This window comes from Alosa alosa, chromosome 19, assembly GCF_017589495.1.
Source record: "Alosa alosa isolate M-15738 ecotype Scorff River chromosome 19, AALO_Geno_1.1, whole genome shotgun sequence".
Taxonomy (NCBI): domain Eukaryota; kingdom Metazoa; phylum Chordata; class Actinopteri; order Clupeiformes; family Clupeidae; genus Alosa; species Alosa alosa.
The window spans coordinates 17892401-17918099 of NC_063207.1; the positions used below are offsets into that span (position 1 = coordinate 17892401).

Sequence of the window (25699 nt, forward strand, 5' to 3'; positions counted from 1 at the left end):
AGTGGAGCGTTCACCCTATACTGTATAGGAAGGGTCTGCTCTTTAAAGGATTCGGTTGGTGAAAGGAGAAGTGGAATACAGACATAAAGTGATGTCATTAAAAAGGTTGCACCTTGAGAGGTCCCACATGAGTGATTGGCATCATTGTACTGTATGTAGATATGTTTACATAGGTATTCCAATCATGTGCTTATTTTTGAATATGATATCTTGCTCTTAGAGTGGCTGTACTTTTTTCTCCTGTGTCAATTACCCATGGACCTATTGGTCAGCCTTTGTGTAAAGGCTGTGCTGGAACTGCTACTTCATACTGCCATCTGGTGGTGGAGATGGGAACAGTTTGGTTTGGAGCTCAGTTCTGTATATTGGTAGATCAAAGTACAGATCATGAGGATTTTAGTGCAATTTTTGCATGCTTCATAAATAAAATTAGCTGTATGATATCAATGCTTGGTAAAATCCTTACTGTTTGTGCCACTTAAGACAAGCTATCTGATGAATACCACAGCCTTGTTTGGGTGTGGGTGGATATGTGTGTGTGTGTGTGTGTGTTTGCATGTATTTATCTATTGTTTTTGTCTTGATCACCCATGATGCTGGAGTTACTCAGACACTGACCTTCAAGGAGAACTACTCCGCCTGTCTCAGATATCACCCACAGACACATAGTCATGAACATTAATACACTTTTCTATCATACACCCTCTCTCACACAGATAGTCACACAGACATGCCAGGGCTCGGGTCAACGGATGTTTATTAGCATGTGGTTGCTCAGTGTGTGTGTGTGTGTGTGTGTGTATGGTTGTGTGTTGGCCAGAGGCCGTGTGACCACTGGGCTGCAGCTGGAAACAGAGAGGGAGAGAGAGAAAGAGGGAGAGACCGTGAGAGGGAGAGAGAGAAAGAGGGAGAGAAGGAGAGACCGTGAGAGGGAGAGAGAGAAAGAGGGAGAGAGAGAGAGGGAGAGAGAGCACACAGCTCCACCCTTTGGGGCGTTGTGAGCGTCAGCAGCCCTCCGCTCCGCTGCCTCCAGCCCCCACGGCTCCCACTGATTTATTACAGCAGTACACTCCCCCTCCACCACCACCACCATCTCCACCCCTCTCCTCCCATCTTCCCTCCTCTCCTCTCCCCACGCCGGCTCCCCCTCCCTCTCACCAGCTCCACTCGAACATGCATTGTTCTCTTACTTGGAGGGGAAAACTTTGGCAGGAGTTGAAGTCTGACGGGAGTTTTGAGTCCCGCTGTCTCTCGGCTGGCTCCACTGATTGAGTGAAGTATAGTGAGCGTCGGTGTCGCAAAGCCCTCGTGTTCTGTGGTGAGTGTCTTCTCTAGAGTGTTCTTCTCCGGAGCTTGCCATGTTCTCTCTTTCTCTCTCTCTCTCTGGTGAGCGCTTCCAGTTCCCCTGGAGAACTTTGCTCACTTGGTTGTTGTCAGAGCATTCTGGAGTGTCTAGTAGTATGCCTTGGTGAGTGTCTTGACTTCTGCCGCATGTTTTTATTAATGTGTGTGTGCTAGGCTTTATGTGCTGTTGATTCTCCTGCTTGTTGCGTGAGTGTGTGAGTTCTCACTGAGGCTCCTGGCTGAAGCAGCCCTTGGCTCTGGCACTGCTGTGACGGTGGTGGTGAGCTCATGTTTGGCAGGCAGAGGTCCCAGAGACACCGGTGGGTGTTCTATAAAGCCAGAGTTCCATCCTGCCCCACTTCAGCTCTCTGGAAAGAGTTAGGACTCTCGATGAGATGCTCCAGGGAGAAAGAGTGAGGGATAGAGAGAGGGAGAGTGAAAGAGAGAGCTCAGGTAGCCTGGGAAAGTAAGGCCATCTGCCCCATGCTGGGTTATGGTGCAGTTTTTCAACACAGTGTATTACGATGTGATTGGCTTGTTTTAGCTGTGTTGTCTAGTCTCTTTAGTTGAATTGAGAGCTGTAATCTTCTAAAGACATGTTGACGTTGCACTGCAAGGTCACCCTGGGCTTGTCTGAGCTCTACTGGGAGGTCATGTTGTGGTTGTGTCTGGGTGCACTCATCGTGGCCTTGCTTCACCAATCAGAGCATGAAAGTGTGATGATTACAGTAAAATCTCTACCTCTAACCCATCCAGTATTTGACCTCATCTGTGGACCAAAAGTAAAACAACTGTTGCATGTAAGGATAGGATGAAAGGTTTAAATGTCTCTTCTGTTGGTCTCGACTGTTAGCTTTTCAAGATGGCAAATTTAGAACTATGCTGGAATGTCACATGTATCCCACCATTACAATGATTCTTTATGCTGCCTTGTCCTCCTCTCCTCTTTTTTTGTAAGTAGCAAGCAGACCTGTTGAAAGCCCTTGATTCCTGTTGAATGGGCACAACACAAATATTCAGACTTTGTATAGAGAAGCAGAATAAAAGAGCAATAGAGAGTGGCAGAAAATGAAAAAGGCATGACAGAGAAAGGAATAAAAGATCAGAGAAAACAAGAAAGAACTAGAAGGAGGATTCAGTGATGTTGCAGGAAGGGTGTGGAGACATGGGCAGCAGAGGAGGAGCCGGCCGCAGACTGTAAAAGACAGAGGGAAAGAGAGGGAGAGAAAGAGAGAGAGAGAGAAAGAGTGGGAGAAAAAGAGAGGGAAGGAGAGACCGTGGCAGAAGGAGAGAGAGAAAGGCAAAGCTGAGGAGGAACACATGTAGTCCATTAGAGATCCTTCAGCATAAGCGCTTCAGTAAGCCTCCGTTTCCTCTGGGCGCTGAGCCACTGTCAGGGTCTCCCTACATGTGCACTCCAGGACCAGCTCACGGTGGGGGAAGACAGTGTGATGACTCCGTTAGTTTAGTTAGGCTGGTTCCTTTCCAGTTTTCTCACACTCATTCACTACTCTCGGTTGTGGCACTTGGTTCCCCTTCCAAAACGCCCAACCACACACACACACACACACACACACACACACACACACACACATATACACATACACACACACACACACACACACACACACACACCCAAACACATGCAGACTCTCCTCCAAATAAGTCTTTGTGTGTGTGTGTCATTTCCTGTTTCAGTGTGCCAGAATGTATATTGTCCACAGTCTGGTTTGGAGTGCAAGTCCATGGCTCAGCTCCAGCTCACGCAGAACAGCCTCTCGTGCCATTTCCCTCTTCCATGACCTGAGCCCTCACAACAGTTTCACACCTCACCCACCTGTTCTCAGATCAGAGAGTAGAGGCTGCAAGAGCCAGACCAGCGTCTCTCAGATGTGCTTTCAGTTTATAGCTGGCCTTGTCGAAACCTCGTGTTCACCCAAACCTGTGTTTGTCAAAAAACCCTTCAGATTCGATTGACATGTTTTATATTCACAGCTGTAAGGATGGGATATTTGCGTGCTGTAAACCTCTGAAGTGTTTATTCATTGATGGTTTTGGAAATATGTATTTGATCCACATCTGCTGTTCATCAGAGTCGTGTTGAGAGTAATAGCCTGAGAGTGAGTCACCCGTAGCAGGGAAGTGATTTATCTCTGAATCTGTGACAAGGGATTTGGGATTGTGGGTCAGCCCTCGAAGCACATAGCCTATTCGACACTTCTCCAAACAAAGGAATAACTCGTTCTCCCCTGATGCGTCTGTGCAGTGACACACACTCAGGAACACACAGATCATGTACACACACCCCCTCCCACACACACACACTCACACCACTGTCTCTGTCAGTGGACATGAGAATTGTGCCGGGGGATGTTAAGTCATCTCACAGTTTGTTATAACTCAAAATGTCATAATGCCCTTTCTCTCATTTAGGTCAAAGCTAAAACTATGCCAGGAAAGGAAATATTTATTTATACATCAAGGAAATATTTATTTATACATCGAAATGGACAGACAAACAGATTCCTACATACTCACCTTTATACAGTACAAAGATAAATGTATATACAATGATGGTGATGGATACAAACATGTATACAGAGAGAGAAATTCAGAGAAAGACACAAATACAGAAATGGAAAGATGTAGGGAGATCGTGAGATATAGAGTGATACTGAAAGATACAGAAAGAGCTTCTCCCCATCCTTTGGGAACAAGAAAAGAGAGGTCTTTGCCCTTGAAGACCCCTGCAGAGCGGCGCAGAGAAACCATCCTGAGTGTAATCACCGCTCCGACAGAAAGCCATTTTCCCTCCTGCCCAGTCCCATCACAGCTCCCCAAGAACCCCCACCGCCACCACCAGCACCACCCCGCCCAGCACAGCTCCATCACGTCTCAGCCCCAACACCCCCTCCTCAGCTCCAACACCCCCTCCTCAGCAGGCTGATTGGGGTGGCTTGCAGACTGACCCCTGCCTACCTGGGGGACAGGGGATTTAGATAGCCTGGATCCCCACCCCCCTCAGAGTTCTGGATCTCACACAGGTCCTCTCATTTCTTTAACCCTTACATCACCGGGGGGTCTCCAGAAGATTAGTAGCTTTAACTCTAAAGCCAGAGAAGAGCTTGGGTAAGAGAATGGCTTGGGTAAGAGAAAGGCTTGGGTAAGATGAGGATGGAATCAGGTGATATGTGGCTGGTCTAGTCAAAGACTATGTCATCACCAGAGATGGCAGTTCTCTTAATGCAAGGCAGCAGGCTGCAGATTTGGGGATTTTTTTGTAGGTCAGAGCACCTTCATGTCACTTATCATCAAGCCTACATAAGAACAGTGTTTTGTTTTTCTCTTGCGTTGGATCGCCTGAAGGAGAGAAGGTGTCTCCTCCTGTTCTCCCTTTGTCCTTCTTCTCATCCGCCCTTCTCCCTGGAGATAAGGAGTGGAGGTTTCTGCACAGCAGGGAACCAGCGTGACCCAAACAGCTCCCGGGATCTCACTCACATCTCACTACAGCCACTCTGTATCCTCTCATTGTCCTGCCGGGTAATTACCCATCGTGCACCCGTGCTTCAGCCTCATCCATCTTTGGAACGGTGCAGGAGTAGAGGTGTGAGCTCTCATAATGACCATTACTGAAGTATATTACTGAAGGGAGTTCCCAGAGTGTTTAGTGTTCCCAGAGAGATCATTACAAATGTCAGAAAAGGGAAGTTGTACAGTTCTGTTCTCACACCAATTACGGAATGTAACTGTCCACATATCAGTTTCGAGAAGGTATAGGGGCCGTTTATACGAGAACGATTGCGAAGGAAGACGACAAAATATTTTATCATAAGTGCCTTTAGTTTACACGGCGACCCCGCCATCGGGGCTTGAAGACGCAAAAATCTGAAGACTCCTTCGAGGGTGTAGAGTTTTGAAGACGACCCGGGTTGCATCTCCGTCTAAACGGCTAAACCAAAGATCCTTGATTACCTCTCTGGGTAAACTGTCAAATTAGAATGTCTGTGCGTGACGTACCGGGGTTCTATCACACCACCACCCAGCGGTCTAGAATGCATATCCAATCGAATATCACATACTTTTGCGTCTTCATATAAACAAAGATTTCCCCCTGAGAATGGTCGTCTAAACGCGAATAAAAAAATGAAGACGCGACGCCACGTCTGCGTCTTCTCTTTTCATCGTCACCGTATAAACGTAGCCATAGAGACCTCTGTTGGAAAGGAAGTACTGGTAGACTCCGAGTACCTTGGACGGAAACTGAGCTGGTTGCTCTGGTGGACCGCAGTCTGCATGCCACACTTACTTCATGCTGAAGTGCCTGTGTCTGCCTTCACTGCAAAACCATGAGACACAAGTCTCTAACCAGAGACCCTGGCCAAAGTCAGACCACCCTCCTCCATCAGTACCACTGACAAGTAAAGTCTCCAGTAAGCCTGTTCAGTTCTCTCTATCCCAGGAGCCTCTCTGGTTGGCTTAATTGGCCTCGTTCGTGGGCTCAGCGGAGCTCCATAGAGTTCCGCATGATACCACAGGGCTTAGGGCTGGTGTTCTTGAACCATGAACTGAATGGGGCCTCTCAAACCACTGGCTTGAGACAGATTATGATCTACCCAACAGTGCCTGGTACACATGAGAGCCTTCACTATGGAGACAATTAGCCATCTTTGAAGTAACTAGCCCAAACAATTTGAAATTGCATTACAAATTGGTCTTTCATAACTCAGCCTCTTCAAGCAAGTACCAGAGTATGTCTTCTTATTGTCCGATATAGGATAAACAATGGCATGCACTGTATGTTTACTATTACTCATGGCTAATTGACCATGGTGTTTTTCAGCATGCTCAACTGCATGCATGATTGGCTTGGGCCTGGGGGAGGGTCACTGACGTCCTCCTCTGATGTCCAGGGCCAAGATGGTGCCTCAGATGTGCTCTCTAGTGCCTGACTCTCAGCCTTTCACCCCGTGCCATCAGCCAGACTGCATGTGGCTGCTGTTTTTTTTTCTCCTTGTGCTCTTAAGCGAGGCTCGAAGCATCGAAGAAAGAGCCACACATCGCAGACAAAGCGCTGGTCACGTGATCGTGGGGTAGGGTGGGGTGGGATGAGATTGGGGCGGGGTGATAATGGGGTAGTTTCTGTGTGGAGACTGAGCTGAATAGCCCCGCGTGGTGCGTCACAGGGGCAGCTCTCTACTCCACGGCCTGGCCAGCGCTGCCACATCTCCTGCTGCTCTGACTCCGGGGCATGTCGCTCCAGACCGCCACATGAATGGCCCTCTTTCATAGCACACAGCCCCGCGATCAGATCGTGTGTGGATGTGGATGTTCGTGTGCGTGTGTGGATGTCACTGGGTTACAGCACTTTGTCCCGCAGAAGCCCAGGAATTTGCATGCAGACAGAGCCAGTGGTGTGAAGGCAATCCCTTGTCTTTTAAAACGTAGGCCAAGATGGAGGCCCACTGATCAGACCTCTGGGTGCCTCCATAAACAGTGGTTAAGCTGGTCAGCGACAGCTACCAATTTGTTTTTCACCATTTATTTCCAATGTATTAACATTGGCTTTGTATTTTAGATTGTGTGGCTACAACCGATGTCCTTATGGTGTCTCCATTGCAGATCAGGGCTGCTAGTGTCATGGCTGAATAGTGTATTAGTGTTTGCCGTCTACTCACCAGCCTGTTGCAGCTTTTTCACCTTAGATTCTGTAAGTGTCATACTCGGAGGTGGACATCCCGGATTCAGAAAGTAAAAGTCCTGCCAAGTATTTGATCCAACCATTTAGTAAACCAGCTCATTCTAATTAGCAGCCAGGTAGATCAGATAATAAGTGATATCCCCTGTGTTAAGGGGATATAATAATATATGGCAGGACTTTTACTTTCTGGAAACCGGGATGTCCGCCTCTGCATATAGTGTATTTGCTCTACAGCACACAGACACACTGCCCAGTGGACATTTGTGTGGTCTTTTGCTTATGCTTACATGTGTGTCTGTCCCTGTCCCTCTAAAGACAATGCCACAGTGTCTGCAGTCTCTATATCCATGACATCCAGCCACCCAGTGACTTGCCTGAGGGATGGTAAACTACATTGAGTAGAACCATTACAGCTTAAGAGCTTAACTTTCCAGTGCCATAATCAGTGGACAGTTAGTCCAGACCTTAGAAGTGGTTGTCAAATCTGACATCGTCCCTTTTGTTCCAGGAAGCATCACCATGAAGGGTAGATCGGGTAACGCAAATGTGACAAAGTGAAGTTCAAAGGCAGCGCTGAAATGTTATTTGGGTATGCACATGTCTGTATGCAGGACACAGTTGTCAATACAGTTTATGCTGGATGCAGACAAACACATCCTTAGTTGCTGTATTCAGTTTTACACAGGAAAAAAATTAGGCTCGGGGAAGTTTGAACTAATTTGGCCGTGTGTTTTTCTCTCCTGCGAGGTGTTGGATCTGTCTTCCCACAGTGCCTGGCTGGCAGAATGGGCTCCTCTTTATTAGCTTGCTCTAGGGGGTGAATAGATGCAGGACATCACGCAGCTCTCTCTCTCTGCTCCAGTTAGCTGAATTTGATGAGTGTGGATGGAGGGAGCAGAGGCAGAAGTACCTCGCTGTGATGATTTGTAAAAGTGAAAAATATTATGTTACTGCGTTATGACTGCATGGTTTGTTGACTGCTTACCTAAGAGAGCATTCAGAGAGTTTTGTTTATTTTCCATTTATAATAGACCAGTGGCGCTATATCATTTTACCTTTAAATAGATGTAAGTTGACTTCAAAAGCGGCAATGACTCGTTTTACAGTAAAGGGAGGACATGTTTTTATAATAAACAAGCCCATTCATAAATCCATAAAACATTGGATTCCTTCTAACAAAAGCATAGTTTGTATGACTGTATTCTGTGAGGATCTCGACTTTTGTCCAGAATAGCGAACCTGGCATAAAGGCCTGATAAGCACATTTGTCATAAACTTAGTGCAACGTTTAGGCTACAATAGCTGGACATTTTTGGAGCATTCCATTTAGGCTATTTTACTACATCCTACAAAAATGCTTTGCTTTTCAAACATTCAGTAGCCTGCTTCTGTGCTGGTACGCGATGTGTGTTATTATGGTGGCTACCATGGGTGGGCAGTCTAAGTTGGAAAAGAGCAAAATATAGGCAAGTCCGGGGATGGAGCAGGTCCGAGACGCATGTGGTCGCTCAGAACAGTGTTGCTCAGATGCTGACAATTTTACCACTCGTCGGCAAAGTCTTTTTACATGTAGCCTACATTTATTCTGATACTTCTAACGCGACTTAGAATCGATTTACTTTCGGGAGGCAAGGAGCGGGACTTTTGTTTTTAAATTAGTATTCAGCAACTTTGCAGGTGATGCCTATTGTCAGCTGAAGTTGCGTGTCACAGGAAATTTGGTGGCTGCTTGTAGTCATGGAGGAGGATGGGGCTGCTGCTAAGAGCTATCCTGCGTCTTACGTTTCTGACAGCTTTTGTAGTGTATGGACCGATGTTATGAATCTGCTGGTAAGTTAGAGGACTTTTTTTTTCTCGTTTGATCACACACTGTTTGGGGGCTACAGATTCAGAAGTGTTAGCGTCCGTTTAAAGTGAACTTTAAATTAACCTACCTGAATAGTTTTCCATCGTGACCCTTTCTCAAAATCATAAAAGAAATAACGAGTTGCCATTCATATGGGACCATCGTATGGTTTTATACCCACCATACTGTAGGGTAGAATATGTTCACAAACAGTGGAAATACTGGAAAATTCACAGAAACAACCTTGAGGCAGGCTAAGTTCTTGTGGTAGGAATAACAATCCCCTTGGTTTGCACCACTTATGTAGCAATATTATCATTATCATGTCATAACCAATGCTCTTGAATTCTTTCCACTCCAAGGCTCCAGAGTCTTTATCGACCACATGCCTTTCCACAGAGTTTCTGTAAAAAGCACCATTTTTCTCCTCCTCCATTTTCAGTCTGCTTGAAGATGTTATTGTGTTAGTGCCAGGACAGTACAGTTGGTGTAGCCTAATGACAACACATTGTCTGTGGGCAACTGGTAACCCTTGACATTCCACCTCTTGTGCCAGGTGAACAAATGTTTTTGACATTTCTTAAAGGTTACAAGGTGGTCTTGAGGCCATATGCGTCTGCTTTCAAGGAATGCCAGGTCTAGTCCTCTAGCTGCATTGACTGGAAGTTCTACAATCACAGCCTGCTTCTCTCAGATGCTCACCAGGCGTGTCCAATTGGACATGAAGTGCCTCACACAGGGCTTGTCATTATATCTCTTCCCCTAAAATGCACACCATCATCTCTGCCATGATGTTCCACACACTTTGCCTCGCAGGCAAACCTGGCCGGTGGTCCTCAAGATTATGGATGTGATACACACGTCCGCGTGTCTGAAAGGTTCTGTGATGGTCCTGTGTCATACTTGAAAGCATGGATTGGTTCTGTAACACGGAGGTCATTGGGGGCACGCAGTACAATGTGAGGAAGTGGATGCCTGTGGCAGACACTGCTGGATGTGTTCTCGAGTTGCCCGGTGAGATTTATGGATGAAGGAATTCAGAAGAGGCTTGAGAGGGGGTAACTGCGTCACGGCCCGTCTGGATTCACAGCTGAGTGCAACTCAACTGTGTGTGTGCTCTCTGTGTGTGTGGGGGGGTGTACATTGTTTTCATTATTGTTGAAACTTATCCACTCTACTGTTTTTGAGAATGATTGATATGTCCAGCAGCAAGTTTCAGCAGCTTGGCAAATAGTCTCTGCGTTAACTTTTCAGCTTGTGGCAGAAGTATTATATTGTGTGTACCTGTGAGGAATTGAGCTGGTTTGTTTGCGTGAGGGGACAGAGGTTTTAGTGCCGGACTCTTAGTGGAAATATTCAAATGTGGCTTTTTGCAGAATTTCCACTTAAAAACCAAAAGTTAAACGTGACTTCTGCCCAGAGGACAATTGAAGACCTCTTCCTCGAACATGCAACCATGGCATTTCCTGTAATAGCCCACTATTACTTTCTATTTGTGGTGTGCGTGTGTGTACATGCGTGTGTGTGTGTTGTTTGGGTTGTTTTACTGAGATTCTTTTTGTATGTTCTGATGAGCATGTGTTTGTACTTTGTCTCATCTCTCAAAGGATGGCTCTCTTGGGAACATTGAGGATCTGGCACAGGAGTACTCCGAATACTACAGCACCTCTTACAGCGACGTATGCAACAGGATGGACGAGCTACGCAAGCGCAAGGTGGCGCAGGACACTGAAACGGTACAGATGCTCGTGTGTGTGTGTCTGTGTCTGTGTGTGTGTGTGTGTGTGTGTGTGTGTGTGTGTGTGTGTGTGTGTGTGAGAGAGAGTGAGAGACCGACAAATAGAGAAAGAGTACTGTGTGTTTGTACTGTAAATGTGTTGCACAGCTGGTTTAATTCACAGCATATATTAAACACCAAAACAAAGTATTCCAGTCCGTCCTTATGGATTTAATGCATCCCTGCTCAATGCCCTCGATTGTGCGTTAATGCAGAACATTCATACATTTTGAAATGTGGGACTCCTGAGACACCCCTAAGCTCACACTCTTCTCTTCTCCTCTTCTCTCTTCTCTCCTCCTCCCTTTGTTCTGCAGGCCAAGATTGAGCCCATCTCAACCTCTCTGCAGCTGAGATCAGAAATACAGGTAAGTCACCGCAGGACAAAATGCATAAAATAAACAAACGTAAAAATAAGTCAATGAAATTAGCATATCATATTCCTGAAGATATTGAGTAATATGTGAATTGCTATAGGAGACTGTGTTGATGTGGCTTTATGTGGCTTTAGTTTTAGTGTTTTGTGTGATCTGAGTGTGTGTGTGCATCCCCACAGGAATCGCTGGGCTTCAACAGTGCCATGTCCACCCCAGAGACTGAGAGAAAGTAAGCATCCTCTGAACCACAATCTGTCAACCAGGAATCACCTGTATGAATAATCACATATACTCCATCTTTTCAGAATGGGTATTCTTTGCGTGTAGTTTGTCTAAAGGACATGTTAGGTGTGCTTTGCTGACTTTTTTAAGTAGTCAGTCCCAGCTGAAGCCAGGATTACTCAGTCAGGGCTGCTAGCCATCCCAGCTTGTTCTGGCAACCTCCAAATATGTACTGTATTGCTTTGAGAATCACACTGCTGACCAGCATCTCAACCCAACATCCTTTCAGCATGTGGAAATGGGGCTCTGTGCATTTCCTACTGACCCTTCAGATGGCCTCTTAGCTTAGCCCCTTACACACACACACACATACACACACACACACACACACACACACACACACACACACACACACACACACACACACACACACACACAGTCTACTTCCTTCCTGTGATTGTGTGCGCGGGGGATACTTCTGCTACTGAAGTGCTGGGTGGGGGGTGAGGAGGTTGTGATGATAAGTAGTCTTGTCACTGGGGTGAGGTACAATGGGTCACACGCATTGATATAGTCCGTCCTGTGTGTGTGTGTGTGTGTGTGTGTGTGTGTGTGTGTGTGTTGGGGGATGTCATGTATGCCAATTGTTGATAAGGAGACAGGGAGGGCTGTTGGAAAGCCCCTTAATGCAGGTGTACTCATGTAGGGTCACTGTCCATGACCCAAGAAACCATGACACAGCCATGGTCACTGAATCACCGTTGTTCCCAATGATTCATCCTGGATGATACGGAAATCTGCTGCGCAATCATGAGGGTTAGTGAGGGGTTGTTTTATAATAGTACAAGAAGTTTATGTTATCATTGTATTGAAAGACTTGAATGGCTAAGATACATAACATAAGCAAACTCAAACCTAAAACACATAAGCAAGCTCAAACCTAAAACACATATAAGCAAGCTCAAACCTAAAACACATAAGCAAGCTCAAACCTAAATCACATAAATTCTAACTGTGTCAACCTCTCCTTTCACTATTTGGACAAAAAGGCCAGGCTTATACATCCAGATGCAGACTACTCTTTTTTTAGATGTGTTTAGGCAACAAGAGCGCTCTTGTGAAATGACTGGGGTGAACTTTAGTCACCTTCACCTGTTACCCCGAGCAAGCATGCGCCCTCACCTGGCCAGCCCGTGTCCCTGCAGGCCTGAGGGGGAGTGATAGTCGCTAACCTCAGCAGCATGCGTCAGCTGAGCGCGAGAGGAATGCGCGCGGTGAAAAGCGGTGGCCCGCGTGTGAAAAGCCCCTATTGTTGCAGGGGAGCCCCGGCCAAAGCTGTCACATCCCAGCCAGCGGACAACAAGCCCCCGCGCCACAGCACACAGGAACCCACAGGAAAGGGACAGAGCCAGGGAGGGAAAGAGCAAAGAGAGGGAATGTGTGTGAGGCCAAGGGAGAGAAGGAGGTGAAGCGTTTGAGGACGAGAAGAAGAAGAGAGAGAAAGAGAGAAAGAGAGACAGAGAGAGGGTGGAGTGAGGGAGGAGAGGAAGAAGATTTTTTTGTTTCTGTGGACTGAGAGATGACCGGAGCAGAATGAGGAGAATAGTGTTGGAGAACAGGTGATGGGACATAGAAGTGGCTGAGTTTGTGTTTCATCAAAGTTTTGGTGCATTTGAGTAACACCTTGTTTGTTGGGTTGTTTGTAGGCTGTCTATGCACAAGTCCAGTTCTGAGGATGGCATAGGAGGTAAGCTTACTCTCTTATTTTTGTGTATTTGTGTGCGTGTGTTTGTGTGTGTGTGTGTGTGTGTGTGTGTGTGTGTGTGTGTGTGTGTGTGTGTGTGTGTGTGTGTGTGTGTGTGAGAGAGAGAGAGAGTGTGAAGTGTGTCTGCATGAATTGTGTGTGCATGAGCACATAGTTGATTGTTGCCTATAATAAAAGCTTCCGATGACAGATCTTGCCATATCCATTTCAGGAACATTAACTTTACAGACTGTCAGTGTTGTTATATTTGATAGCCTATTTTGCTGCCAACTGCTGACTATCCTGTCTTTAAAAATACCCAGCAGTTGGCCCCCTTAATTCAGTGTCCTCATCCATCAAGTCTTAGCTTACCCCAACCAATTCTCCCCTTGCAGGAAAAGCTGACAGCAGAAAGAAGAACAAATCTTTTTGGCAGAATTTCCGCAAGTCGCAGAAGGGAGCTGGAAGACAAATGTCAAAAGGTGCATCTCATGCTTACTCTTGCAAATAACTGTTCTGGGCACAGCCATATGAGATAACCTTTAACCCTCTGCAGCACTAGCTGATATGGCCCCCACAGTGACCTTTCTGTGTGTGTCAAGTGCAAAACTTGTTGTTGTTGTTGTTGGTGGAGGTGATGATGGAGAAGGTGGTGTTGTGACCTATGACCTTTGTGGCCCAGGCGGGGAGGACCTGGGCTTCGTGGCCAGTGAGATCACCATGAGTGATGAAGAGCGGATCCAGCTGATGATGATGGTGAAGGAGCGGATGATCACTGTGGAGGAGGCTCTCGCACGGGTAGGAGCACGCTGACGCAGCCTGCCACATGAGCATGACTCTGATAACAGGAGAACTTGCTCACTAACAAACCCATATCAGCTGGGGTTTTTTTATCTTTTTACATTCCTTGTGGTGATTTTTTGCAAATGCATGCACACTTTTTCCACAGCCTACCTTCCATTTTTGTACCCCTATAAAAGCCTTGTAGCATTTTATATCAGTACTTGTGCCTTTTTCTTTTCTACTGCATGTGTTTCTATGTAATTTTACAGCTTCATTATGGCTAATGCCATTCATAGATCAGCTATTCTCCTGTTAAAAGAGCCCATTGTTTTCATTCCTCTCTTGAGAACACAATATTGGTCTGTGTTTGTGTCTTTGTCTGCCTTGTCTGCCCCTTAGTTTATGAATAGTGAAAAAGAGTCAATCAATCAGTGGCTCAACCATTCTTCTCCGCTCTCTGTCCTTCTCTCCGTGTTGGCCAGCTGAAGGAGTTTGAGAGCCAGAGCCGCCAGGCGGGCAGCAGCGACATGGCCGAGTGGAACCACAGCTCCAGCCCCTCCATCAACGAGTCCAACAGCAACGTGAGTAGAACCACAGCGTCCAGTCCAGACAATAACAGTTAGCTCAAATAATCACCGCAGAATGAAATATTTAGGGTTCTGGAGATATTATTAGATACCCAGGTTTGTGTTTCTGTCTATGTGGTTGGTCATAGACAGAATTTGAGACTTAAACAAAAAAAAACGTACATCGACTCATATCGAAATTGAATGACGAACATCCAGTAAACGAGGGATTGCGTGCATCATCTGGTCAAGCATGCTGGCTCATATTGATGTCCCTGGTAAGGGATCTGTGTGAAGCTGTCCAGTTGTGCTGCAGCATGCTCCACACTGCCTAGACAGTAGATGAGAAGACTGACCTCTGGACAGCTCCATCCAACAAGCACAGAGTGACGATGCATTAGACACTGACCCAGCTGCTGGTGTTTGTTGGAGATGGTAGGTGTTAGTCCGGGCAGTATGCAAGCACCTCAAGATCTCCTAGACTGAGCTAACAGTGAAAAGATAAACATCAGAGAAAAGATGTTGTGATGAGGCCTCCTACAGACTTGAGGTTCCCTAAGGGACACTACTACACTACTAGGCCTACACTCGTGTTCACAGAGGATGCAAAAGCACTGAAGGCTGAGCACAGCTCGGGGGTCTTCTCTCACTGGCAGGCCCCTGTTTGTGTGTTGGTGTTTGGGACTGCAGGAGCGATGACCTGTGATGAGTGTTCAATCCAATCCCTCCAATCCCAACATACACATGCCATGTCTGGCTTTATCTCAGCTCCAGTACCTCCATTTTGTTTTGCTCTGTTTTTCTACGCATCTCTGTAGAGCTCCCCTCTCTCTGTGTGCTGGTGGCCTCTCTCTTTCTCTCACACATAAATAAACACAAACACACACACACACATACATACACACACACACACTGGTACGCAGGGTCCTCTCTCTCGCCCAGTGGCTGGGCCTGCAGGCTGTGTTTGTATTCATGTGGCTGAAAGCTGAAAGCTCTGGCCCCCATTGTGCTGCAGTGGGAGCTGAATGCAGGCCTGAGCCTCTGTTCTGCAGCCCGCAGCTCTTTTCCTGCGGGGGGAGAGAGAGGGGTGGTGTTGGTGGTGGTGGTGGTGGTGGTGGGGGGTCCGCTTTCACATCGCTCCGCTCAACTCCCTCTCTCCATCGCATTCTCAGTTCATCAGTCCCTCTGTTTTTCTCACAGTGGTGGTCTACTGGTCTCCTTCATACTCTATTTGTTGTGGCATCCGACCATCATATTGTGGCTCTGTCCTCCTGTTCATCAGTTGTTAGCTCTCCTCCACTCTGCTCTGTTTTCACTCTGTTCATCTCTCTCTCTCTCTCATTGTTGTCTCTCATAGAGGATTTGTCTTTGTCCATTCTGCCTCTCGTAAACACTCTCCCTCCATCTTCACAATTTCCATCTCTCTCTTCATCCCTCTTTCCATCCATCCATCTCTGTTTCTCCTCCCTGCCTCGTGCGCTACCTTTCTTTTCTCCATCCGTCTCTCTCTACTGTCCCCTGGCAAACACCGTGCAGAGAATGAAAAAGCAGTTTGTCTCTGGTTTGCTCGCCTCATTTTTCCACCGCGTGTGTGTGCGTGTGTGTGTGTGTGTGTGTGTGTGTGTGTGTGTGTGTGTGTGACCTGTATGTGAGGACACTGGTAATTGTATACCCATCTGGAATGTAGCAATTATGTGGCCACGCTCGTCATGACCCAGCGGCATAGCTGTGACATTAGTCTCTTTTGGAAGATGAATGCCACGGAGGCCCGGCAGTGGGCCCGGCCTGCTAGTCTGTGCCAGCCGTTAGCGAGCGCTAGGCAAAGGACCATTCATCTCAGTGCGGTGGCCGTTAGCATTAGTGTGCTAGCACTCTGGCGGACCAAGCCAGCAGAGCTCTGTGGGTGAAGTCATGCGGCAGTGGTGTGTGGATGTTTGTTTGTGTGTGTGTGTGTGTGTGTGTGTGTGTGTATGTCTTGTGAGTGTTTCTGCTGACATGGCATCATTATGTAACTGATTCCTGGTTAGGTCTTTGTGTAACCATGTCAGTGTTGCCATTCTCTCTCTCTCACTCTCTCTCTGCTCTCTCTCTGTTCTCTCTCTCTCCTCTCTCTCCCCCTGATCGTATCTCACCCCTCAGGCCATTTTGAATTGTTTTGGCGAGGGCATGAGGTAGCGCTCACACACTGGAATTCCTCAGTAGAGTAGCACCCAAAACCGCATGTTACCTTTTGTTCTGCTGCTGTTTGGGAATACTCACAGTGATGTATTCTTCCACAACCAGGCTACCGGCCACATTCCTAACAAGAACAGGGGGCTGGTTCTCACACACTGTGTAGACAATCTGTGGAGGGGGAAATGTGAAACAACAAAATACTCTATAATGTCAGCTAGCTGTTACATTTGGTTTACTGCAACAAAAAAGGGAACGAAAACTGTACCGCAACAAATATTTCTAAATGTAAGGCTGATCAATTGAGAAACTGAAAGCAGCTGACAGTTTTTTGATTAGACCATAGCAGGTAGGTTGTCAACATAGATCCTCTTTTTGGTCATAACACTTATTTATTTGTATGTACACAAAAATATCACTCAGACGTGACCTTTTTAACACACTCAAGTGAGTTAAAGTGAGCTCTAGAAACCTCCATAGGTCATCATCGTCTCTGCTCGCTGATTCTCAGACCCCACTCTGTATCTCGCTCTCAGCACGCCAACTGTGCTGTCGCAGCAGTGACCCACCGAGCTATAGAGAGTGGTTTATATCTGTATTTCCGAGAGATAAAACCTTATTTAACCACGGGGCACAAGAATAGCCTGCGCACGGGGTTCTCATTCTGCTCACTGTGGAAACCACAGAGAGGCTGCTTATAGCCACTGCTGAGAAACACATTGCGCTGCTAGACTCATGTGCTGTGGGGGGTGGGGTGTTCAGAGCTGCGCTGCCACAAACATTTAAAACTGTGTGTGAGCTTTTTTTTTTGTCAACATAAATATTTGATGACCCGTATCAGGCAGAAGCTTCCAGAAAAGGTGCCCCTATCAGGCGCGAAAGGGAAGGGAAGAGCGGGCAAGTGGATGTGCTGACCTCTGAGAAGAACCAGAGGTCACTGGCTGTGTGTTTGCGAACACAAATCCACCAGTTAGTACTACAGAGTCGGACAGCTGAACGTGGGCGGAATAGGGGCAGATAACCCCCAAGGCCTCTCGCTTGGCCTTGGCTTGGCCAAGCTTGCTGAGGCGTGCTGGTGACTACACACACAGCCCCATGTCTGCTCCTGCTGCTTTGAACCGATGGGAAATGGCAGTATACAGGGTCAAACTTGGGAAGGGATGGCCTTCAGACAACAATATACACAAGTCTGTTCTGATCACATCAACAGAAACGGGTTGTGAGTCAAAAACTGTAGCAACATGTCCTCAGATTTGGTCAGATTACAGGATTTTAGCCCGATTTTTGCCATGATTTTGTCTTAGTCTATACATTTCCAGCATCGTGCCCAAATGTGAAAGGTCAGGAACAAAGTCGAATTGGAAACATGTCTTGTGACATCAGCGATTTATTGTCTGTGACTCGCCACAACACGACACCACAATGAAAAGTGTAGCTTGTCCACATTTTTGGGAAATCTCCTGACACTGATGACACTGACATTGTGACCGCACTCGATGCGAACGATAAACTACATGATCTTGTAATGTAATGTAATGTAATGAAATGTGGCCATCTCCCAATGAAGACACAGCACAATTTAATGGTTCTATGATCGTGTGGTCTGACATGGTCAATTTTAAAATATCATCATAGAAGACAAAACAATTGTGTAATCTGCCCAAGCTATTAAACGTTTGGGTTCCATGGCTGCTTCATAAATCAGATTATTCACTGGCACCACAGACACAGCACAAAGATGGACAATCATGAGCTGTTAATACTGCAAGCATCAATAGAGCCCTGTGCGAATGGCATTTGATTGACAGCTGGCTGTGTGTAGAGGTACACTGCCCAGGATAATGGAGGGGGTGATAATTCATTCCGTTACATAATGCACTATGTATACTGGTGACTCATGCCACTGGCGTCATTTTAAATCAGCACTGTGCCCGTCTCCAAGCCATGCCCTTGCCCACTCTGTATAGGCTGGCGCAGAGGAGTCGGCCATGTTTAAATAAACAGTGTCTGCTGCGCTGCACAGGGAAATTACAAGGTGATCGTCGAACCCAGAATAGACAGCCCACACGTTTCACATGTGAAATGACACGACACATGGAGCTGTTACAGTAAAGTGGAGACCACACCACAGCTCAAGAGGTGGGCCCGAGAACCAGAGGTTATCTTTGGGTGAGGGACTCTCACGACCAACCATGTTCCACCGTGATTGCGTGCGTTTCAGTATCCGAGACCGATCTGTTGCATGCAAAGCAAACACAACAACAGACTTCTGTAAATAAACTAGACTACATTTTGGTCATAAACTAGACTACATTTTGGTCAGTTTGATTGTACAGCATATTATTGTATATTATGAGCTAGTGAGTCATTATGAGCTACCTCCTCCCCAAACCAGTGTAAATATGTATTTCTTAACAGAATGTTATTTGGTAACAGCACAGTACCATTTTAGGTCTGTGTGACACTACTGAACAGTGCCTTGATCAGACTCTCACTGTTGTCTTGCAGTCGAGGGAGCAGTCCGACGACGAGCTCGAGGACTCCGTCACATTCCGCAGGCTGCACAAGCTGGTCAACTCTACACGCCGCGTCCGCAAGAAGCTCATCCGCATCGATGAGTCCAAGAAGCCTGGATCTAGAGGTGGGAACCGTCACTGTGATGTCTTACTGCACCTGTGGACATGTACAGATATCAAAGCATCACCTTTAAAACACTCTGGAATACCTATAATAAGGAGCATCATACAAAAAAGTACTTTGTTGTTTTATATAACAAACTCGCACATTGTATTCTAAAAATGCTATTTATAGCAATGACTGTTTACGGATTTCAGCCTGTCAATGCCTCTCTGTATTTATGTGTATCGTGTGAATTAGCCGTATGGCAATTGCATTTAATGTTGTGTTACTTAGTTGGTCCAAAGTGGAGAACTGCTCTTTTAATGTGTTTCCTCTCCATCCCTTCTACCTCAGAGTGTGGCAGCTCAGAGGCCTCTCCCTCCACTGAGGAGGCCACACCCATCTACTCAGGTGTGCAGAGGAAGCTGCTGGTCTCCCAGGGCGACGGGCTGGCCTCAGTGCTGCAGGAGCAGCTCTCGTTGGATGGAGACTCTGACAGCCTGACCACTTCGCCCTCGTCCAGCAGCCTGGACACCTACAGGTACACACCACACCTTGGATCCAAATAATCAGTCAGCACTGACCATATATTTTTCATCCAGTCAGAGTTACAGTATGCAGCCAGGTTTACTTACAGAGTTTGTAAATGGCTGAGAGTCAAATTGTATCTCAGTGATGTATTATGCTGAACAGAGCCAATAACTAATTTACCAGATCCTACATTTGTGACTGGGATGTTTATTGGTGTTTGTATGTAAACACAAAAATTCCAAAGGTTTGATAGGCCAGTGCTGTCGTCGAGTATCTCCATGTTAATAGGAGATGAAAAACCTGAAAACAGTGTAGCGCATGTAGTGTTTCTTCTGTTGCTCCTGTAGCGGTCACAAGCTGATGCGGGCCTTTGGGAAGTCCAACAGCATCGGAGGCCTAGTGGGGACGGGAGGCGTAGCCGGGGGCATGGCAGGCAGAGGAGCGGGCAGCCCCCTGGCTCTGGGCGTACTGGAGGCGGGCAGCGGCTCCTCTTTCTCGGAGGTGGAAGGGGGAAATGAGGACAGAGCCCGTGATGTCGCGGCTCTGCCACCACCAGGAGATCGTGAGGGGCTAAACCCCAACTACCACGGGGTGAGTGGCACCACCAGCAATATGCCATGCTAACTGATTTACACACACACACACACACACACACACACACACACACACACACACACACACATACATACATACATACATACATACATAACAACACACAACATAAGTTTACCATCTACTGTGGCAAACCACACACACACACACACACACACACACACACACACACACACATACATAACAACACACAACATAAGTTTACCATCTACTGTGGCAAACCACACACACACACACACACACACACACATACACACACACACACACACACACACACACACATACACACACACACACACACACACACACACACACACACAGGCCAGCAGACATGACACAAGCTCACTGAAGGCAAGGGTCAGTGTGAAAACTCTCTACGGCGTACATAGTTCATGCATAGTCAAAAACAACCTAACAGACTCTATGGGCCTACCAGGTATTGAGCCAGTGCTCATCATAGTGCTCATCATAACTTGGTAAAAACTTGCTAAATTATGAACTGTGCTTTTGTGCTGTCATATGGGCAAATGGGGGTTGCACAAACCAGTATAATATGTTTCCAGTGCTAAAGATGACTAGCTTCACACGTATTATGATCTCACTGGACATAAATCTGGTTTTGTTCCACAGAGGACTTGTAGTTTTGGAGGGTTCGACCTCACCAACCGCCCCTTGTATTCCCCCGGCACTGTATGCGACCCCCATGTGAGTACACAGCACACAGCACACAAAAGACACTGTCCTCCTCAGAGCTCTGTTGCCGTGGTAACGATTTTATCAGAAAATGATAGTCCTGGAGAGACACTCAACAACAATTGCTAATTTGATTTGTATATAGACAGTTTCTGTGGTTGTTTATATGATACTGGTAACATGATTCAATTAAACTGTGCTGAGTCTTCTTATGGTATTATTTTGAATTATTTCCAGTGTCATTGATACCATGACTTACTTTATAGAAAAATTGGCAATAGGGAGACAATAGGATTTTGCTATCCAAATAAATGCCATAGATATTTTAGGAATGTTGTTTTGTACCCTGGAGAAATTTATAGTCTTTCACAACAGCTTGCTAAGCTGCAAAGTCTCAGAAGCAGGCATATTTTGAAGTTCAGCACATCTGTTTTTGTATCTGTCTGAATAGTACGCAAGAAATGAGCACAAGTACTACCATATCTTAGGTCTGATAGGGTTTAGGTGACAAACTACTGCACTGTATAAGAATAGAAATGTGTACACGTGCCTTAAGACCCATGTTCCACCTGCAGGGTAGAGAAGACGAGGATGGTCTGAGAGCGCTCTCTCGGTCTCCGACCCCCACGCGTGTGTCTCTGGGGAAGAAGGTCAAGTCTGTGAAGGAGACCATGAGGAAACGCATCTCTAAGAAGTACCACAGCTCGGCCAGTTCTGAACAGGTAGCTCCCCCACTGGGCCCCAGGTCTCTGCTCCTGGGCTGGAGGCCTGACCCCAGTCTCTCACTTTCCTTCACCCTTCAACAAAGTCTTTCACATTTTTATGTGAGGACATATTTTAGATTTTTGCATACTTGAGATCTGAAAAACACATTGTTGACACACACACAGATACAGACACACACACACACAGATACACACACACACACACACATACACGCACACACACACACACACACACGCACACATACACGCACACACACACACACACACACATACACGCACACACACACACACACACACACACACATACACGCACACACACACACACACACACAGATACAGACACACACACACACAGATACAGACACACACACACACAGATACAGACACACACACACACGCACACATACACGCACACACACACACACACACATACACGCACACACACACACACACACACACACACAGATACAGACACACACACACACACATACACGCACACACACACACACAGATACAGACACACACACACACACAGATACAGACACACACACACACATACACGCACACACACACACACGCACACATACACGCACACACACACACACGCACACATACACGCACACACACACACACATACACGCACACACACACACACATACACGCACACACACACACACACACACATACACGCACACACACACACACACACACAGATACAGACACACACACACACACATACACGCACACACACACACACACACAGATACAGACACACACACACACACAGATACAGACACACACACACACAGATACAGACACACACACACACATACACGCACACACACACACACACGCACACATACACGCACACACACACACACACATACACGCACACACACACACACGCACACATACACGCACACACACACACATACACGCACACACACACACACATACACGCACACACACACACACAGATACAGACACACACACACACATACACGCACACACACACACACACATACACGCACACACACACACACAGATACAGACACACACACACACAGATACAGACACACACACACACACACAGATACAGACACACACACACACACATACACGCACACACACACACACATACACGCACACACACCCATACACACACACACACACATACACGCACACACACACACGCACACATACACGCACACACACACACACACACACACACACACAGATACAGACACACACTCACCTGCACACATTACACAAAAGCACTTAAGGTAAATTCAGTGTGAAAACACTTTCTCACATCATCCAAAACAACCTGACAGGTTGACCAAGGCTGTATTGACTGTGAAACTCTTTGTGCTCCCTGTCTTGGTGAGCGATTTCTGCCGCCATTAGAGACTGAAGTGAAAGTGTAAACAAAAGCAGCACCATCAGACCATCGTCGATTTTAGAAGTATAAAACTACTGTAGCTTGCTGCATCTCAATGTGCCCTTGAAATAGCATCTGCAGGACATTACATCACAGCCCCTGGACAGTTTTAAACATCACCAGTGACCGATTCATACCTGCCAAATACATGACATGCCTATTAAGAACTTGCTTTAATGACTTAATGACTGGTCAAGGATGGGACATAAACACATTAAATGTGTTGTCAACTATGAGGACCCGGACACCTTCAAGCTTCTTAATTTGTCATTAAATTTGTCATTAGTAAGATTTAGCCGGTCTGTTGGTGTAGTTCAATGTTTAATTGGATTAGTTTTCCTCGATAATTAATTGTATTGGTGTATATCTCAACAATTGATTTCTCTGATGTGTATATTAATATGTTGCCATGTGTTCCCACAGAAAGGCGATGTGATTGACATCATCAGCAAGCCGCCCATGGGTACGTGGATGGGCCTGCTGAACAACAAGGTGGGCACCTTCAAGTTCATCTACGTGGACGTGTTGACCGAGGAGGAGGAGAAGCCGCGCAAGAGCAGCCGTCGCAGGAGGAAGGCCCGTCCACCCAAGCCCACGTCCGTTGAGGAGCTCTTGGAGCGCATTAACCTCAAAGTAACCATTACGACAACTATTTAAACCTGAGTATATAGATAGTCAGCCCCAATCTGCAATCTGAAAATGCTCTATCTCTTTTTACCTTTTGATTTTATGGATAAAATAATACATACAAGGTTTTTAGATACAACAGATTAAAAAGTTTTAGTATCAGTAGTACCATAACCAGAGTATGACTGTTGGACTGGTTGACTTGAATGTGGGTTCTCCTCTTTCAGGAACACATGCCAACGTTCTTGTTCAATGGCTATGAGGACCTGGACACCTTCAAGCTTCTGGAGGAAGAGGACTTGGAGGAGCTCAATATCAGAGACCCCCAGCACAAAGCTGTACTCATGACTGCTGTGGAGCTTCTACAGGAGTATGACAGTAAGTACAAGTAAACACAGATCAACAGACACACAGACAGACACACACACACACACACACACACACACACACACACACACACACACACACACACACACACACACACACAGATGCTGATGTGCTGATAACCACTGAATACCTCCTTTGAACATGACCTTGAAGTCCTCATATATAAACTTGCGTTGCCCCCGATTTCCCCCATTTGCGTAAGGTTGTGTATAGAATGCCAGGGGGCAGATGCCAGCAAATATTTCTGCAAATACATACTGTATGTTGTGTCAACCATGGCTGTCTCTCTTCCTCCAGGCAACAGTGACCCTGAGAGGGCAGGAGGCTCCAGTGGCTCCCAGGAGAAGCTGCTTCTGGAGGGGCCCGTCCCCACTGGCGACTCCCCCCGCGACTCCGGTTGCTACGAGAGCACCGAGCACCTGGAGAACGGTAACGACAGTCTGCCTCGCTCGTGAGCCCCACGTGACCTTTCGACCTTTGAGGCGGGTCACCTTGCCTCTGCAGCCGACGGCGACGACCTTCCGCTGACCTTCTCTGTGCTGCCGCCACTGCCGCATCTAGCTGTCACTCTCTATTCTTTCCGAAGTCTCATTTTTTTCTGCCATTCTGTCATGTTTCCTCTGCTTTCATTTCTGCGATGGAGGAGGAGAGGAATCCCCCTCTTCTTCCACCCGTTCATCATCCAGACTCTGTGCTCCGTCTTTCATCTGCAAGCATGCCCACCTCTCAGCCCAGCTCTCCAGGGACCAGGGCTTGTAGAGAAGCGTAGAGCTCCAGCATCTTGGCTGTTTCGTAAAAGGGATATTTGGGGATTGGTGGACGGTTTGGGTTTGGGGCACTGGGGCGTTGGGGGTGTGGGCACTTGCTGACCTTTGTGATAGTGCTGAAGAACGCAAGTGACTAAAGAAACTATAGCGTGGGGGCGGGCGGCGGGGGGGGTTGGGCTTGGGGGGGCGATAAACAAAAGACTTTGTACTTAACTTACTCATCGCCAGTACAATTTTGCTTGGATTTAGTCTTCATAACTCCCTAGTTCTCATGGTGCTTTTGTGAATGTCAGTGAGCCTCTGTGAAGAGTTGACATGTCTGTGTTTCATGCTTGTTCTTTTTCTTTCTAGATTATTTTTCTTTTTGCCATCTTTGTGTGTATATTTTTTTTTTCAAGTGGGAAATAGTTATTCTTGCACAATATCCTATGATGTGCCTAAAAAAGATGTATGTTGACAGTATATGCAACCATTCAAAAGGAGATATATTTACTAAAAAAATATAACTATACTGTACTTGTCCCATACAGGTGGGAGTTAGTTGAGTTAAGGGTTTGTTTTTAACAGCTACTGTTCAAGTATCTCCCAGTGCAAACACTAATTACCAGGAGCTGCCTGTTCTCAGCTGGTCAAACTGTATCAGAGACTGTCAGTAGTTGGACATTGGAACATACCATAAGACAGGACCCAGTTAGATCTGGAAGCTCTTGAGCACGCACTGAAGGGACCGGTGTTTATTTGGGGGTCAACAGTGCTGAGAGAGGTGTG

The 25699-nt window shown here is 46.6% G+C and overlaps 1 protein-coding gene across 1 annotated transcript in view; it reads left to right on the forward strand.

Annotated features, from left to right (window-relative positions):
• The window catches only part of sash1b (SAM and SH3 domain containing 1b), an 83027-nt gene that overhangs the window by 53222 nt on the left and 4106 nt on the right, over positions 1 to 25699 (forward strand). The window contains exons 2-16 of the mRNA XM_048228354.1: positions 10496 to 10624; positions 10983 to 11033; positions 11222 to 11271; positions 12971 to 13011; positions 13404 to 13490; positions 13691 to 13806; positions 14274 to 14372; positions 19038 to 19170; positions 19503 to 19689; positions 20027 to 20270; positions 20922 to 20996; positions 21560 to 21706; positions 23574 to 23783; positions 24005 to 24155; positions 24462 to 24593. Of these exons, the coding sequence (XP_048084311.1) occupies positions 10496 to 10624; positions 10983 to 11033; positions 11222 to 11271; positions 12971 to 13011; positions 13404 to 13490; positions 13691 to 13806; positions 14274 to 14372; positions 19038 to 19170; positions 19503 to 19689; positions 20027 to 20270; positions 20922 to 20996; positions 21560 to 21706; positions 23574 to 23783; positions 24005 to 24155; positions 24462 to 24593 (1852 nt within the window). The remainder of the gene's footprint in view (positions 1 to 10495; positions 10625 to 10982; positions 11034 to 11221; positions 11272 to 12970; positions 13012 to 13403; positions 13491 to 13690; positions 13807 to 14273; positions 14373 to 19037; positions 19171 to 19502; positions 19690 to 20026; positions 20271 to 20921; positions 20997 to 21559; positions 21707 to 23573; positions 23784 to 24004; positions 24156 to 24461; positions 24594 to 25699) is intronic.